This window comes from Carettochelys insculpta, chromosome 6 (genome assembly GCF_033958435.1).
Source record: "Carettochelys insculpta isolate YL-2023 chromosome 6, ASM3395843v1, whole genome shotgun sequence".
Lineage (NCBI taxonomy): Eukaryota > Metazoa > Chordata > Testudines > Carettochelyidae > Carettochelys > Carettochelys insculpta.
Window position 1 is genome coordinate 109,035,766 of NC_134142.1, and position 14,877 is coordinate 109,050,642.

Here is a 14,877-nt window from a genome sequence, read left to right on the forward strand (position 1 = left end):
GAGTCTACACTTTCCTCCTCTTCAAAGGGGGCATGGTAATCAGGGTGCTGGAAGATTACTAACGAATTCTCTCCCGCAGCAATTTCAAAGCGTCAAACTTCAAAGTGCCGACATGCTGTGTAGTTGTGGGAAGTCCCCACACTAACTGACGTGCCTTTACTCCCCAAAGTGCTGCATTCGAAGAAGGGGGCAAGTGTAGACATAGCCAATGACTTTTAAGGGAGATAGTTTAGCCAGTTTTAAACTTATTCCAGGCACAGATTCTAAAGTTGACAATTTCTTGGAAGATTACGCTACTATTTGCATTAACTTTATCTGTAGTAGTACTACAATGGTAAACTACACCATTTATACCTTTCCAAGTCATTTCTTTGGGGACTAATCCTGTGTGTTATTTTTCCTTAACATTTCTACTCTATTCATTATACTACTCAGGATCATTTAAATCAGCTGTTCATTTCCATTTTTCCCAAATATTGCACTTGGCTGAAAACAAGGCTCTTTGGTAGAATACATTTGAAGAAATGTTGTCCAAGTATTATAAAATAATATAATCTCTTGGGCTACTCGTACGATCACTGTTTATCATCACACAGTTTCAAATCTGGATTTTGTCACACAATTAAATGGTTAGAGCAATAGTATACTAAATGTACTAATCTCTCTGGTGACATGTTTTGCTTTGCTTTCCAGCTGTGCCACAAACATATCTGTATTTACACTGTTGCCCATATTCCTCATCCCTGTGATTCTCTAAGACATATTTTTTAAAATTTTGTTCAGTACTAGGTGGCAAAACTCTTCTCTCAAATGAACATCATGTGTTTTTAATTCAACCAGATTAGACAGCTGAAAATTTTACTCACATTTGTTATTAACTAGTTCTGTATCTGATGTAAACTGAAGTGCTGCTGGTAAGTATATCTTTTCGTTTCTATTCCCATTTTGATTTTGATTCCTACTTCCTGTATTGATATCCAAGAGATATGCTTATTTCAGTGTCTTGGCCACTCCACATATTTGTTAAATTATTTTAATTTGGTATGTAAAGCATTTGCTGATATACATCAATTCACAGAACTCAGCATGAATATTAACACTATTTAATTGCTTGTTATATTTGTAACTTTATAATGTTTATTTTATGGTCACAAGCTTGGTAAACTGCTCTTTATAATTAATAAACCATTTTAACAAAACCTCCTCAGTTTATTTGACGTAACAATGCTTTATGAACAGAGCAAGCATGTTCTTTCAAAAAAGCGTTTAGCACCCAACACGTTTTAAATTTATAAATCATGCAGTATTTTAAATAGTCTGTTGTATCGATCACATCTAAAAGGACAAATAAACTTATCCGTATAACTAAAACGAAAAGGCTGTTTTATTTATGTTTTTAATTTTAATTCTGGAGCCAGATCAAGATAGTTATAAATTTTACTCAGTAAAATACAATATAAAAATGGAACACTTCTATTGACTCCCCACAAAAAGGTTTTGTACTTATTACTCCACGTGGTGTGCAAAACAAAATGATAGAAGTTAGTAAGTGGGGAGCTGTTCATTGTTATTACATCACAGGAGACCTGTGCTTCTGAATCACTAAGCAGCTGGAGTCTGGTTTAATTACTTAACATCAATCAAGATGTATACCAGCACTGGGAGACCAGGGAATGTAACATTCAACTACAACACAAAAGAAATAGCTCAGCTATCTTTACTTCTGCCTAGGCTGTTTGTACGTAGGAAAAAGTGTATATTTTAGTAGGTGAGCAACACAGGAGAGCTAATATTCTCTTCTGTTCGTCTTTAATTCATATATGGCACATTTTTGGCATTTTCCCACAAAGTTTTCAGCTTCTCCTGTAAATGACAGCAATATATGCATCCATGATTACATGGAGCTTTGGTAAATGATAACAAGGTACCCAAGCAAAATTATTTCTATTGCACAGGATGAAAATGGTATGGTAAGTGTAAGAAGAAGTGACTGGAAGTCATGAATGCAAGGTTCCCATCGTGACTCTTTCCCCTGAAAAATTTTCTAACTTACGCATTCCAAGTGCAAGGCATATTTCTTGAATTATGCCTTATTTAATATAAGCCCAGGGCTCAATACTGAAGTAACTCGGTCAAATTATATGATCTGCCTTGTAAAAACAAGGTCAGAATAGATTATTTAATGGTCCTTATAGCACAATATCCGTATAAACAACCCAACCACTGCACTGCACATACAATTTTACCCCTTATAGAGGATGGAAGAAATATCAACCCTCTTGTAACACAGTAGTCATGCTTCTTATTGATCTAATGCAAAGGCTTTAGGTACCCCAATTCTGAGGCAAGTCTACAAATCTTCAAAAAATAACACATAAATGTTAATAGCTCTGTGTCTTGATTTACCCACCTGTAAACTGGGGATAACAATTACTTAACTCTTAAAAGCCTTAATTAAACAAAATTTAAAGAAATCAGTAAAGGATTTTAGATGATAGATCTCAGAAAAGTGTAAGGATTAGTATTAGCCATAAACTTGTGATTACCCAGAATTAACATACTTTGATGCAGCTGTCCAATGTGTAGCAGGCTCCAAATATACCTTTGCAGTTCAAGCTAGAAGAGTTGGTAGGTCTCACAACCAATCCAGTTTTCTTGAAAAAGCCATGGGATGGCTTTTACATGATGGGGTGAAATCCTGACACCGCTGAAATCCATGACAAAACTCCCACTTTCCCCACTCAGTGGAGCTAGGATTTCAAACTTGCTCTTTAACTACATTTGCACTTGGTGGTTTCTGACACTGAGGAGCACACAGTTTGCTATGAATCATATTAGTTACAAATGCTAACACATTTTCATTGCACAACTATTTACAAATAAGTATTCAATTAGTCCAAGCTTTAGGCCCACTTCTTGACCTGAAGCTGAGGGGGAGGACTGAGAAGTGGCTTTAAGCCATTATGGCTAGAAAGCCTCCTGATCAGGGCATATAAGCAACAGTCTCCCAGTTAAAGTAGGCTATCTCTGGGCTGCTCTGATCTGGCGGCAAAGAGTCACTAAGATATGTGGGTACTTTCTCCATCTTCTTCCTCCGTCACACCTCCTGCACTGAAAGCCAGGAAGGAGTGATGATGTAGAAGTTACTATGATGGTGTTACTCTGTTCAGAGATTCTCCCAGTCCAGGGGTTCACCCATCCTTCTGAGATGGAGTGCTGAAATTTGACCTTTTGACTTCTATGTACAGTCATAAGAACATAAAAACATAAGAACGGTCATATGGGTCAGATCAAAGATCCATCTAGCCCTGTCTGCCCACAGTGGTCAACACCCAGTGCCCCAGAGGGAATGAACTGAACAGGTAACAATCAGGTAACAGGGAATCCTGACATCCATCTCCAGCTTCCGACAAACAGAGGCTAAGGACACCATTCCTACCCATCCTGGCTTATGGCCATTAATGAACCTAACCTCCTGGAATTTATCTAGCTCTTTTTTGAACCCTGTCCTAGCCTTCACAGTCTCCTTCGGCAAGGAGTTCCACATTTTAACTGTGCACTGCACGAAGACGAATTTCCTTTTATTTGTTATAAACCTGAGGCCCATTAATTTAATTTAACACAAACACAAGGTCCAAGTACTGTTAATGCTTTTTAAAGTCACTAATAGTTCTCCTTACAACAGCTTCCTTAATAAATAAATTAAGATACAGAGCTTTACCATTTAGGTGGTGGTTGGTAGCATTAGCTAATTTTTTCATAATCTACAGAAGCCATGGCTTAGAACAAATTCCCAGATGCATGGGGGAGGAGGGGCAGGGCTGAGCTCCTGCCTTGTGTGCCGATGACAATCAGCTTATTTGCCACTCTTGGCACTCATGCTGGGGGTTGCTGGCCCCTGCTCTAATTCAAGGAAAATCTTCAAATGGCTTGTAAAACTAGCTGTGAGGCAGCTTCATATCCTAGAGTACCCCAAAGCAGTTGGAACAGACCAGTGAATCACATCCCTAGTGTGGCTGGAGTTGTTCAGAAGTGAGATACTTCTGCTCATTTATAACCAAAGCACAGGCTGTCCGAATTCCTTCCCATGCAGAGTCTCTCAAATGAAACATACTTCCCTCTTTGTGGCTAATTACTAAATAAATGGAAATGGTTAGCATTATTCAGTGCAAAGTTTGAGACTGTGATACAAAGTAATTATTTGCATCAAACAGCTGAAAAGAAAAAAATGGCCAATGCATACAGATAAGCACATGAAATATGTTTTTGGGAAGGAAATAGAATAGAGGGAAGCATAAAGGCAAAGGATAATTGCCGGTCATGCTTGTAAGAAAAAAATAAATGAAGACCTGATCTTACAGAAATATTGTCTTATTACGTGTGACCTCTTTGGATTGCCCTGCAATTAATGATAAAACAGGCCCTGTGCAAATACTGGTTTAAATATTGTTAGCTGCATTTCAAACAGAATTCCTGTGACAGCAGAAGTTTGCCATTAGCACAGATCTCTCAAAAGTGAAAAAGTAATATTTGCTCAGACTTCACAAGGACGTTTGGAAATGAAAAGATAAAAGCAGAGATCTTTTACAATATGTGCTATCAAATCAATGCATTTCAGGTTTCCACTCACTGATAAACCTACAGAAAAGAGACAGACATTAAGATTATGTTCAGTAGTGTTTGTTCTGGACACAATGCATTTCCCAAAAGAAAGGGCCGACACAAATTACTGGCAGTGAAAACAGCCTATTAATAATGAAAAATGGCAAAGACATGAGAACAAAAAAAATGTAATTATGCTATCAGGCAATACAAGCACTTTTTTTATTTGTATTTTATTTTGAAATGTCCAACCCCAGATTTTTGTAACAAATGTATTTTATTATAACAAAATGTATTTGGATTATTCACTATTCAATTTTTATTCATCTTACATCTTTGAGGATGTTTGGTATTAAAATGATACAACTAGTTTATTAAATATATAACTATTGTATCTTCTGCACTGTTCAGTGCACAGGGATTTTAAAAATCATGCCTATAGTTGATATGTGAACATCTGTTATTTATTTATAAAATTATGTTTATAAGTACACTATCATACCTGAGACCCTGATTGTTTAAAGAGATAATGGCAGGTTACATTTGGTCTAAAAATGTAGAATTTGCAAAATAAACTTTTATTAACACTCAGAACAGAATACTTCTATTTTGTACATAATTCTAATAGAAGCAGTTGTAGATTTGTAAAACAAAAAGCAACCCTAAAAAGGTAATATTATGTACAAGAATATGTCTAATAAAATACTAGTGTGTGAACACTGATAAAATTCTACTAAGTAGTCTAATGAGGAACAAAAAGTTAAACTGAATTTGCATTGTATTGAGATCATTGAAAAATAGGAGTTAAAATCATGCAGGTTTTTTAGAATTATCAGTATTTAATAAAGTAAGTCATTTTAACAACAAGCACGCTTAAATTTGGAAACTGCTATACATAATAAATGCAGTAAGTGATGCCTGAATATCTTCTATGTCTCTGCATTAATACTTTCAGAATGGAGAGGGAGGCAGAGAAATGCCAGAGTGGGAGAAATGTAGAGAATGATATTATGTTCACAATTCAGAGGACTTCGACCAGATCTAATCTAGGGGGCAAAGTGAAACTAAGTTATGCAATTCCAGCTACATGAATAACGTGGATCGAGTTGATGTAATTTGATTCATCCTTCTGGGGGAATATGATGGGAGAAACTCTCCTGTTGCCTTCCCTTACTCCTCACGACTCCATGGCATACTGGGTTCACACATTAATGGAGGCAGAAACCTGGATTTTTAGTTCCAACACCCAGGCCTAACTGAGGCCTAATGCAAATCTGCATGATCCTGTATAATTTATCAAACAGCTTCTAAAAATTTTAGAGTCAGAGAGAGAGTTTTACATAGCCCGTTCCAAATATCTGAGGTTTACAGGATTTCAACACGTACAGGCACATGAGTGATCAGCTATATCAGGCACATGCCACTTCGGTGAAAGAACCCTGGATGTTTAGCTCCAAAAATATAAGCCTATTCTACTTGACGTAAAACAGTGGTTGGGAACCTGTGGCCACATCCCACTGGTGCTCCACCTGGGGCCTGGGGACCTGGGTCTGGCCCCCAAGCTCCTCTCACCAACGGGGGCTGTGGAGCATTGCACTTCATATTCCTCCCACACCCACCCAGGACTTTCAGAGTGCTGCAAATTAGCTGATTCATGCTCCATCCCTGTTCCTCCCCCTCCCTCCTAGAGCTGGAATGTCACAAATCAGATGGACCCCAGTGGACTGCAGGCTGCTGTGACCAACTGAGATGGAGTAGCATTCATGAGGCCCACTCATTGTTCATGGTTGACCATGACGGATGCAAAAGAAAGAATCAGGAGTACCTCGACCTTGCACACACCAGTCCAAACAAAAACAGATGAAATTTTCTGCACTTTTGTTTAGTTTTCATACCCACTCTGTGAGCCAATAGAGTACATGCTGACTACAAAACAAACACTCTACACAAACTGGCATTCAAGTAACATTTATATTTCTTCTTAAAATACACGTTCTTCACAAAGCATTTAACCTCACCGGCCGTTGCCTGTACGCTTAGGAGTATATAAATCATCTTTTGCCCATTAATGCAGACTCTTCAGTGAAAAGACTGATTTCTTAGTGTCAGCTGCTTAAAGATTACAATTAACAACTTCAAAACTACTATTTATGCACTCAGAACAAGGTTAACATGCTGATTTAGCTGATTAATTGTTGAATGGAAGGTGAAGGAGAGGGAGGCTAAAACAAATAGAACAAATAGAAGCATGAAGAAATACTTGAGGGAAATTATCTTGATTTTCAGATCATTTGGAATTGGAAAACACTTCAGAGAGAATCTTCCACACCATTTTTCTTTGTTTTAAACTTAAACAAGGTCACAACTGATAACTATATTAGGATAACAAGGAGTCCAGCGGCACCTTAAAGGCTAACAGATTTATTTTGTCATAAACTTTTGTGGGAAAAAAAACACTTCATCAGATGCATCTGATGAAGTGGGGTTTGCCCACAAAAGTTTATGCCCCAATAAATCTGTTAGGCTACATGTGCAGCCTGTGCCTCTGTCGACAGAGGTCACTGCTGACAGAGAAATCTAGGCAGTACTTCTGTCGAGAAATCATGCCTACACATAAAAGTGGCTTGAAAGAGCAAGCCGCTCTGTCAACAGAGAGCAGCTGGACTGCCCCGCGCTCTCTTGAGAGAAAGGTTGACCAGAAGCTCCACAAACAGGGCTGCCAGGGAACTGGAAGCCTTCTTTGTTGACAGAACAGTCTACACAGGCACTCTGTTGACAAAACATTGCTGACAGAGGCGTTATACCTGATCCGGAAGAGATAGAACAATGCCGGCTGAAAAGCTGCATTTTGTCAACAAGCTCTCCACAGAGTGCTTTAACCAGGTAGACACTCTGCAAATTTTGTCAACAAAAGCCCAGTTTTGTCGACAGAGGCTGCCCATGTAGATGTAGCCTTAGTCTTTAAGGTGCCACTGGGTCTTGTTTTCGTGGATACAGATTAACAGGGCTACCTCTCGTAATGAAATTAGGATGTATATAGAGATGAAAAGGGGTGGAAATATTCAAAACAGCCAGTCTTTTCACCATTTTGGTTATTTTCTTGTGCATACTTAGGTTTATATATTTATTTTTACAGTTTCAATTAACATGATTAGTGAAGTTTTTTTTTAAAAAAGCACTAAAATAACATTTACATTTCAAATTGGCATGACAAGTAAGACTCCCTTGTAGAAGAGAATTGACTATAAGCAACACTGTTTTTGTCATTGTTCCGCCCTTTTAAATCCTTTTAAAGTACAATTAAAACACAACAAATCACAGAATACAAAACAGGAGCAGAAGAGGATAAGGAAACATGCCAATCAGAGGGAAAAAAGAAAGGACAGGTCCAAAGAATAACTGTGGTATTACTATTGCTGAGATTTACATTTGTTTTTGTTTAAGTTAAAATGAAGAGCCATTACCCACAAAGTTGTATGAACAATCACAATTCAAGACACACAATTAGTCTTATTTTGTGCAACTGTCTATTTAACACATTGCTATGCTGCTCAGTAGGTTCATTTCATAGATGAGAATGTGGGGACTGTGACATCTCAGAATGGATATTATTCCTGTGTATGAAACCTTTCACGCGCCCAACACATGAAAGGAGACAAGCAACGGTATCACGGTCCCTTGGAATTCTATTTTACTTGTTTTGCTAAACCATGAGAATGATAGAGCAGTCCTTTCATATGCAATATCTCCACAGAAATCTCACAGGATTGGACATCAGTAATTAGTGTAGTCATCTCAATAGAAATACTTTTATAATATAACCTTTGGCCTGAACCCCACAAAGATTTACACACAACTAACATTATGCACCCAAATAGTCCTATTAAGTTAATTTGGGACTACTCGCTTAAAGTTAACTGAGTGCATAAATCTTTGTAGGGCCGGGACCTTAGATATTTATGAACTGTAAAGAGATTTTAAGGATATGCTTAGCAATCTAAAAACAAGCAATACAAGAGATTCTGAGATTTAACAGGTCACAAAAATCTTTCTATACATCTAAAATAACTGAGACAAATAGAAATGTAGCCATTTTTTCAACATGTACATTGACAAGTAGTTCTGCTAATAGTATAGTAGGTAAATGACATTTTTTGCCACAGGATTTATATTGCCTGTCAAAAGGAAGTATTTTTATACTCTGAGGTAAAATCAATTTCCAGGTATGTTGCCAATCATATGCCTCCAATTAACAGGGCAAGTCTTACTCATGCTTTTGTGGCTTATAGAATCAAAATCTATTTTAGGGCTCATTTCCACAGTCTTCTGGAAACTCATATATTCCAGGGATCAGGAGATGCTATTTGTTATATGCTTGGGCTCTAAAACCTTCTCCATACCATTTCTTACATAAACTATAGATTGCTAGTAAAGTTAAGCTGCGGTTTTGTCTGATCTTAGTTTTCCCCATTAATTAGTTTTCAAAGTTCATCAGGCCCACTGACTCGAGGGGGCGGTAAGGAGGGAAGGTATAGTTCCCCAGGGGCCTGGGGCACCCCAAGCCATTTAAGTCACTGCATGCTCCATGCAGCACAATGGGCTGGAGAGGTTGGTGTGACATGCGGCACAGAGGGCTGGCTGCCACCAACTGTGCCCTGTCTACCTTGGCCCTGGACCTTTTGGGAACATGGAACCAGGTTCCTCCTTCCCCCTGTCTAGCCCAAGGGCCTTCAGAGGCGGTCAGTTCCCCTGTAATTCATTAGGTCTTTTTGTTATGTAATCTGGAATACTTGCACAATGGGTACTACAGTAAACCCCCAAAATGCGACTTTGAGTTGAGCTTAACTTGCATTAACATGAGTTAAGCACAACTTGAAGCTGCTCTGCAGCTGTATACCTGACCGGCTCCCTGAGCTGGGGAAAGCTGGGGAAAGTTGTGCCTTGCTCCAAGCTCCCCTCCACTAACTGGAGCCAGGAAACTGACCAGGGCTGGTGCCCTTGTTAGTTTCCTTGCTCCCACAACGTTGCACGGGAAATTTGACTTATATGGGGGTTGTCAGAACACAACCCCCATGTAAGTCAGGGATCTACTGTACAGCAATACAAACTATTACATACGAAGCATTAATTTTATATACATTAAACAAACTGGACTTTAAGAAAGTAAAAGACATGTTCACAACCCTAGTCACAAACACATTTTTAAAAAGAGTTCCCTCAGAAAATAAGTAATTCTCATTCTGGCAACTTCAGATGTACATATGATAAAGCTTGGTAACCCCAAACTATTTTTGTTTTTATTACATTACTAGCAAATGCACCCAGCGTTACTCGACTCTTTAATTGAAGTAATTTGTTGAAATTAAATGAAAAATATACATGCCTTTTTTTCCAATGATAGAACATGAAGAAAAATGAAGGCTGGCGTGAGTGCTCAGGAGAGAGGAGGAGCAGAAGGTGGGTGGCATAGGGCAGAGAGAGTTGGTGGGGCAGTGCAGAAGTTAGAGCAGGGGTCTCAGGGCAGGGAGGTGGGGGTATTGGGGCCTCCTTGCGACGATGAGGGTGATGCTGCTATGGTAGCAGCTCCTCCCAGGGGCTTCAGTGACTCCTCCTGGGAGAGAGGAATACAGGGCTGCATGCTTATAAGGTGGAGCCTGGGACTGTGCAAGCTGCCCCGGCCTCCAGCTGACCCTCAGCCTGCGGGAAAGGTTGCACTCTGCAGGCAGCCCACAGCCTGCTGCTGTCCCACATGCCTGCAGCCTCTCCAGGGGTCTTTGCTTGGGTTAGTGGCTGCCCCGTCCTGCACCCAGTTGGAGGTGGGCCAGAACTCTGTGGACTGACCCTGGCCTTCAGCTGCCCCAATCCCAGCCTTGCACTGGTCTGGGGAGGGTGAAGCTTTGGGGCTCCCCTCAGCATCCAGCAGCCCCTCCATCCTCCAGCCTGTTGGGTGGGGTGCTCCAGGGGCTGCCCCCAATCCCCATTGCTCACAGGGGCCTACAGGCTATCTGGGATAGGCCAGACTCTGGGGGCTGCCCCACCCTCCAGCAGACACCCCTACAGCCTCAGAAAGATGCATGTGTCCAAGTAATACAAGGAAAAGTCCAATCAAAAGTTCAGTAGTACGGTAAACCCCCAATTTTACGGAACCTGATTTGGGAATGGTGTAGGGGGGGAGTCCATTGTTCCCAAAGTCTGCTGGGGCCTGTAAAATCCTAAATCCCCTCCAGCCCACCAAAAAAAAGGGGGAGACTTACCAAAGTAGGGGAAGTACATGGCAGCTCCGCCCATGTCAGTGGCTCATGTGGTGGCTCCGGTAGCCATGAGGCAGGGTGCCTCCAGCTGCATGTGGCGAGGAGTCTTTAGTCGCATGCAGTGCGCCTCCAGCCATAGGTGGCGAGACAGATCCAGGCCCGCGCACATCTGGGTCCCAGACACGTGGCAGGATCCGAGCCACGGCTGGGTCTGGGGGCTCCTCCAGTGACAGATTTGGTGAGTGGCAGGCTTTTTGTTTGTTTGTTTTATGTTTTTTTTTTGGGGGGGTGGGGTGACTGGGGCTGCGAGGAACAAGGAGGGCAGTAAACTCTTGCATTTAACGGATTTTCAGAATAACAGACACCTCTTTCCCCCTTAAGTGCGTTAAATGGAGGTTTAGTGTACCATAACTTGGCTTAGGAATGTAGTATCACATACATACTGAAATGCACCACCTTTTTCCCCAGTCATTCATATGCTTCACTAACAAAGCCGAGCTTCAATATTTTAGGTCTCTCTCTCCAAAATATTTGATAAGATCCATTACTTGACATACATCACCCATTATCTGACAGTACAAAACCTTGAAAGTTGCAATGTGCAAATGCCCGTTGATGCCCTCTCATCTCTAGGACTATTTTGTTTTTCAGAACACATACACACAACATAAGTGATATGAGTCATGTCTAAGTGAAAGAGAACTTCACAAATCCGATAATGTCCATTGTCTAAGGTTATTATGCCCTTGGCACTTTGAAATAAAGTTTTTGTTTGTTTGTTTGTTTGTTTTTTAAATAAGACCTACCCATTTGTATCTCACTTTAGCAAACTGTCTTTCATTGTTAACATTACAGAAGCTCAGTACCATAATCTATACAAAGAGGTACACTTTGCAGCACTTTGGCACTCAGAACTACAGCATCTCCAGAATAACACCACAGCTTCTGATTTTGAGCATGCAAAAATGAGAAACAAGTATGCTACTAAAAACTAGGCTGCTGGTGCAATAAGAGGATCTTCTGCGGATGAACGTAGATGTATAACGTAAGTCTGCTGCAAGCTTTCATAAAATAAAAAAAATCATTCCGAAACATAACATCAATTAACTGATCTAACTACAGTGAAGCATTTTATTGCTGAGTCACTCACAAGTCTGATGAACATACTCTGAGGTTCTTGGCCCCACAGCTTATTTTAAAAGAAATAAGCACATGACCCACGTGGTGAATTAAGACAAAATATGCAAAGGAAAATATCAGATCTGTTTTGCTCCTCAAATAGTCCTGTCTGAGGTCTACAAAAATTTATTTCTTCCTCCTCCTGATTGAGCCAATAAGAAATCTGTCAGCACAAGATTCTCACATTTCTCCTCCCATAAGTACATCAGTCTTTCAACAGTGCAGCTGACAGTGCACACCTTTTGTTTGCAGAAAAATTCTGTCCTCCCTACACAAGGGGCCAACAGAGTGAGGGAGGGGGAGTTAGAGCAAGTACAATTTCTGCATCACAGTTGGGAGCAGCAGTGCCAGCATTGCCAGAGGCTGAATCTCCCAGTGGTCACCTTTTGTTTCCGGTATTTAACTGTCACTGGAGACATCTTTACTCCCAGAGTGCAGTTTGGTTCCGACAGATCTGCAGACAGGTGTGCCAACGGAGGGGGCATGGGAAGAAGGGGGGGGGCAAAGGGTGCAGTTGCCTCAGCACCTGCTGATTCTAAGGTACCTGGGATTCCCAACTGCTGACATTGCTATTGTGGCAGTCAGAACCCCAGGCCCCTTAGAATCGTCGTCAGAGTGTTGTGCTAGGAACTCCGTGGAGCTCTGAAGGCTGTGGGGGATGGGAAGGGGCCAAGCACAACCATCTGAGAGGCACTGAGGACTGGCTACCCCCTGGCTCCACCCCTTCCACCAGAGGCCCTATGGGCCATCCCCTCCACACCTTGTCCCAGGGCCTGCAGTGTCAGTTGGACCCACTCTTTGGGGGCTTTCTTGTCATGACTCAGACTTAAGACATTCTAAATTCTCATGGACTAAGCAGAAAAACTTGCTCAACTTAAGCTAGGTTGGATCAGACTTCTCTGAAATCGACAGAGAAAGATCTACTCTCATGCTTATCAGAGTGTTCCGTGCCCTCCTGATAAGACCACATGGGGGTCTTACTGGAGTAGAGTCCCTCACTCCTAAGTCAAAACTCATGAAATAGGAAGCAGATTCCTTGCTGAGTCAGGCCACCATTCTGGACATGTCCCCCAACTCAAGCCATGCAATGGTTAAGATGGAACTGAAGCGGCGGTCAGTCTGCTCCCCTCAGTTAGAGGTACATGTAGAATGACGACACGTGCAGACCAACACACTCCACTTTCAAGAATGCTCTGACTCCAGGCACATGTAGCAGATGTGTAAATCCACCATGGAATACACAAAGACCAGGAAGCAAAGTCATTGTTTGTAATTTTCTTGCCTCATTTTGCTGAAAAACTCTGAGAACTGGAGGGGGAGAATCTCTCTTGGTTCTCTACTGGTGGGGTGAAAGCAAAGGCTTCTCCCGAGCATCTCTCAGGAGTCTGAGTTAAACAGTGCTAACAAAAGCAAACAAACAATAAGAAGAGTCTTAGCCTGACTGAAATCCCTTTCCCTCCCAAACTGCTCAGGTTTCAGTCCATTTTCTCTTGTCATGCCAATATCGCTACTCTTCTGAGGAATCCCCCAGCATGAAGTAGACAGTCAGGACCTAATACTTCTAACATAGCAGATAAACAGGATCCTTTACAACAAAACAATGAATAAAAATTGCAGCCCTTTTTCTGCCCCCCATTACACTTCACAGAACAGCAACAAAGGACACAAATTATAATTTTCTCACTTTCAGTTCGCCTTGAAATAATCACTTTTACAGGGGCTACAGTTGTATTTCAGGAAAGAAATACTGCAAGGCACACATTTTGGAGACATTTCCCGGGAGAATGATGTTGCATGGAACATGGTTCCCAATAGAGTAGTGCTTCACAAAGTACCTATGAAAATCTTGAGGCGATCCACCATCAGCTGTCCACAGACATCAGCTAAAAACCAGAACCTTGTGTCACAGAAGAATGAACTTTTCTTTAAGTCAACATTAAGATTTACTGGCACTCAGGACAGAGAATACCAACTTCAAGGTAAACAGTTTGACACAGATATCTGAGATAGCCCTATCAGTGCCATATTTCAGCTCCTGCAGCTGCACTAGATGCACTTGTCGAGAGTCAACGACTGCATGATTCAATAGCTAGAGACTTACTGTGAGATGTGAGTTATTGGGGTCAGCAGTGTTTCACCCTCCAGGTCAAGCTCATCTGCAAAGCTGTTGGTCCTGATGAAGGGCACTGTGTTCACATCTAAAAACGCAGGACTCTTTTTCACTGTGAGGAAATCAGCAGATGAAAGTTAGAGCAGTAGAATATGGTCAGTTTTAAAAGTCTGTACAACAGGCTTGCAGCTTGTGAGCATACGTTATGATATTTCACAAGCTAGTTAAAAAAGTACAAACAAGATAGGCTTAAAAACAAAGTAAGGATATTAGAGAAAATCTGGAAACAGAACTAGGGTGCAATGAGAGCAAACAGACTCAGAAATTCTCTTCTTTTACAAGAATTTCAGCATCTGATCAAGTAAAACTTGAATGCCAAATCCTGTAGCAAGAAAGAACCTGCTGTGCAAGAACCTGCAGTTGGTGGAGCACATGCCCATTTCTGATAAAATGATAATCGTTCTGGGAAGGAGGGGAGTAGAGATCTACTTCCCATTTACGAATTCCTCTTAAGTATGTAAATGAACACTCAGATGCTACAGCGATGGACACTTTAGATATGATACTGAGAAGTACTGTCTCATAAGAATCTGACATAGTATGGACCATTTTCAGATATTATTTAGGCTCAGGCAACAATACATAAGCATACAAAAGGGCAGAAAGTAATTCTTTCTCTTACAGTAATTTCAACCTCATATTTTTACCTTAAAACTACTTTCTAAAGAATAATTA

At 40.8% G+C, this 14,877-nt stretch overlaps 1 protein-coding gene across 3 annotated transcripts in view; it reads right to left on the bottom strand.

The window, feature by feature from the left end:
- KCNQ1 (potassium voltage-gated channel subfamily Q member 1) overlaps nucleotides 1-14,877 on the bottom strand; it is a 598,641-nt gene that overhangs the window by 379,460 nt on the left and 204,304 nt on the right. For all 3 annotated transcript variants that reach the window (XM_074997802.1, XM_074997801.1, XM_074997800.1), the window contains one exon: nucleotides 14,134-14,254. In XM_074997802.1, the coding sequence (XP_074853903.1) occupies nucleotides 14,134-14,254 (121 nt within the window). The remainder of the gene's footprint in view (nucleotides 1-14,133; nucleotides 14,255-14,877) is intronic.